The sequence below is a fragment of the Geospiza fortis genome, unplaced genomic scaffold (assembly GCF_000277835.1).
Source record: "Geospiza fortis unplaced genomic scaffold, GeoFor_1.0 scaffold26, whole genome shotgun sequence".
Taxonomy (NCBI): Eukaryota; Metazoa; Chordata; class Aves; order Passeriformes; family Thraupidae; genus Geospiza; species Geospiza fortis.
The window spans coordinates 109235-111660 of NW_005054425.1; the positions used below are offsets into that span (position 1 = coordinate 109235).

General features: G+C 61.7%; 1 protein-coding gene across 1 annotated transcript in view; it reads left to right on the forward strand.

The window, feature by feature from the left end:
• Window positions 1-7: 7 nt before the first annotated feature.
• SHISA4 (shisa family member 4) overlaps window positions 8-2426 on the forward strand; it is a gene marked incomplete at its 5' end in the record, with an annotated part of 3850 nt that continues 1431 nt past the window's right edge. Inside the window, 3 exons of the mRNA XM_031061742.1 lie at window positions 8-41; window positions 1092-1263; window positions 2330-2426. The exon at window positions 2330-2426 is cut by the window's right edge and continues 7 nt beyond it. Coding sequence (XP_030917602.1) covers window positions 8-41; window positions 1092-1263; window positions 2330-2426 — 303 coding nt within the window. The remainder of the gene's footprint in view (window positions 42-1091; window positions 1264-2329) is intronic.

Genomic DNA, 2426 nt, shown 5'->3' on the forward strand with positions numbered 1-2426 from the left:
TGGGGCGGGGACCCGGCTGGTGGCCGTGGCCGCCTCGATGGGTAAGAGATATACGGGGACCGGGGAGGGCCGGGGGACCCGGTGCCACCCTGCGACTGGACACGGTGCCACCATCTCTGACACGGAGATCCCGGGGTGGGAGGGACTTAGTGCCACCAGCCGTGACTGTGAGTCGTGTCACACACGGCCCCTTTGACCGGGGTTGCTTGCAACAAAGTGTCCCCCTGGGCACTGTGCCCACTCCCCCCAAACCCGCCTCCCATTTGCCGCTTTCGGGGTGACCCCGGGAGCAGCAGGCAGGGAGCCGGTGGCTGACCGAGCCGGGATGCCCAGCCCCGGGGAATCTGGGAGCTTCCCATGCACGAACCCCGTGCCTCAGTTTCCCCACTTGTCCCTGAACTGCCGTGATCCCATTTTGGGGTGTGTGAATAATGCCATGTGAGATTCCCGCAAAGCCCATTTCCGTAGCTGCTCCGGCGCCTCCGGCCGCCCCCGGACCTCGGCCCGCGGCTATTTCTGGGAAGACAGGTGGCTCCGGACAGAAATAGAGTGGGAAGTGCCACGGGAACACGCGGAAGGAGGGGAAGCTGGGGAGATCTGGAGGAATCTGGAGGGGTCAGAGAGCTGGGTGGGATGGAGTGGCGTCTGCAAGGATGGAGCAGAGTATGGGAGTACATAGGGGCAGGGTTTGGAAGGAAGTGGAGTGGGATGGGGCAGGATATGGGGGTACACAGGGGCAGAATGGAGCAGGGTTTTAAGGGATATGGGACAGGATGGAGCAGAGCAGGGGTTTGGGGGTACATAGGGACACCGTTTGTGAGTCCATGGGGCAGGACACAGCAGGGTATAGGGGATTGTAGGGCTGGGTATGAGGGACAGGGGGACAGGAAGGAGCAGGGTATTTGAGGGTATATAGGGGCATACTTTGGGGATCCATGGGGCAGGATGGACCCGGGTACAAGGGGAATAGGACACAGTGGGATACAGGCTGTGCTCATGTGGGAGAGGAAGGGCATGGGGTGCTGCTGATGCCCCTGAGGGTGGTGATGGCCAGGTGCTCCAAGGCCCTGGTGGTGGGTGGCTGTCTACAGTGGCCGGGGGCGAAGACTGCCTGTGGTACGTGGACAGAAATGGGTCATGGCACCCTGGCTTCGACTGTGAGTTCTTCACCTTCTGCTGCGGCACATGCCACCAGCGGTACTGCTGCCGAGACCCTCTGCGCCTGCTCACCGAGCGCCAGCAGCGCCACTGCCTTGCCTTCAGGTGCCACAGCCGGGGCTGATGGGGCTGGGGGCTCTCCTGGGTGGCCTGGGTGCTGGGACTGGGTGCTGGGCACTAGTACTGGCTGTTGGTCACTGTATGCTCTGCACTGGGCAGTAGTGCTGGACACTGGTATTGGGTGCTGGGCAGTGGTATCTGGGCCCTTGCAGTGGGTGTGGGGCAGTGGGTACTGGGCACTGGTACTGGGGTTTGCACATTGGTACTGAGCAGTGGCAGTGGATGCTGGATGCTGGGTGCTCTGCACTGGTACTTGGTGGGGGCACTGGGTGTTGGGCACTGGGCACTGTTACTGGATGCTGAATGCAGGTGCTCTGCACTGGTTCTGAGTACTGGGGAGTGGTACTGGGCATTGGGCAGCGCTACTGGGTTGCCAGGCTGTTGGCTCTGGGTGCTGGACACTAACATTGGGTGCTGGGCATTGAGTGCTGGGTACTGGGCACTGGGCAGTGGTACTGGGTGTTGGATACTGGTACTGGCATGTTGGTCTCTGGTCAGTGGTACTGGGCATGGTGTTTTGCAGTGGGTGTTGGGACTCCTACTAGGTGCTGTGCACTTGGTACTGGTACTGGGTGCCAGGCTCTTGGCATTGGTACTAGGTGCTGGTATTGGGTTCCGGGTGCTGGACGCTGGTACTGGGCACTGATACTGGGCACTGTGCATTGGGGGATGGATGCTGCGGATTGGTCACTGGTACTGGGTGCTGGCACTGGGTGCTGGATGCTGGTGCTGGAAACTTGCACTGGGTGCTGGGCACTGGTTACTCCCACTGGATGCTGGTCACTGGGCAGAGGGCACTGGTACAGGGCATTGGCACTGGGTACTGGGCACTGCTACTGGGTGGGCAATGCTACTGGGTGCTGGGCCGTGGTCACTGCTACTGGATGCTGATAGCAGTGCTGGACAATGTCTCTGGGCATTGGTTCTGGGCACTGGGCAGTGTCACTGGGTGCTGGGCACGGGGCACTGGGCACTATCAGTGGGTGCTGGCTGGGGGTGTGTGCCGCGGGAGCCCCCCTGGCCCTGCTCCCCACACCCGGGGGTCCCACAGCCCCAAGACCATCGCAGGCATCGCCTCAGCTGTGGTGCTTTTCATCGCCATCGTCACCACCATCGTCTGCTGCTTCATGTGCTCCTGCTTCTACTTG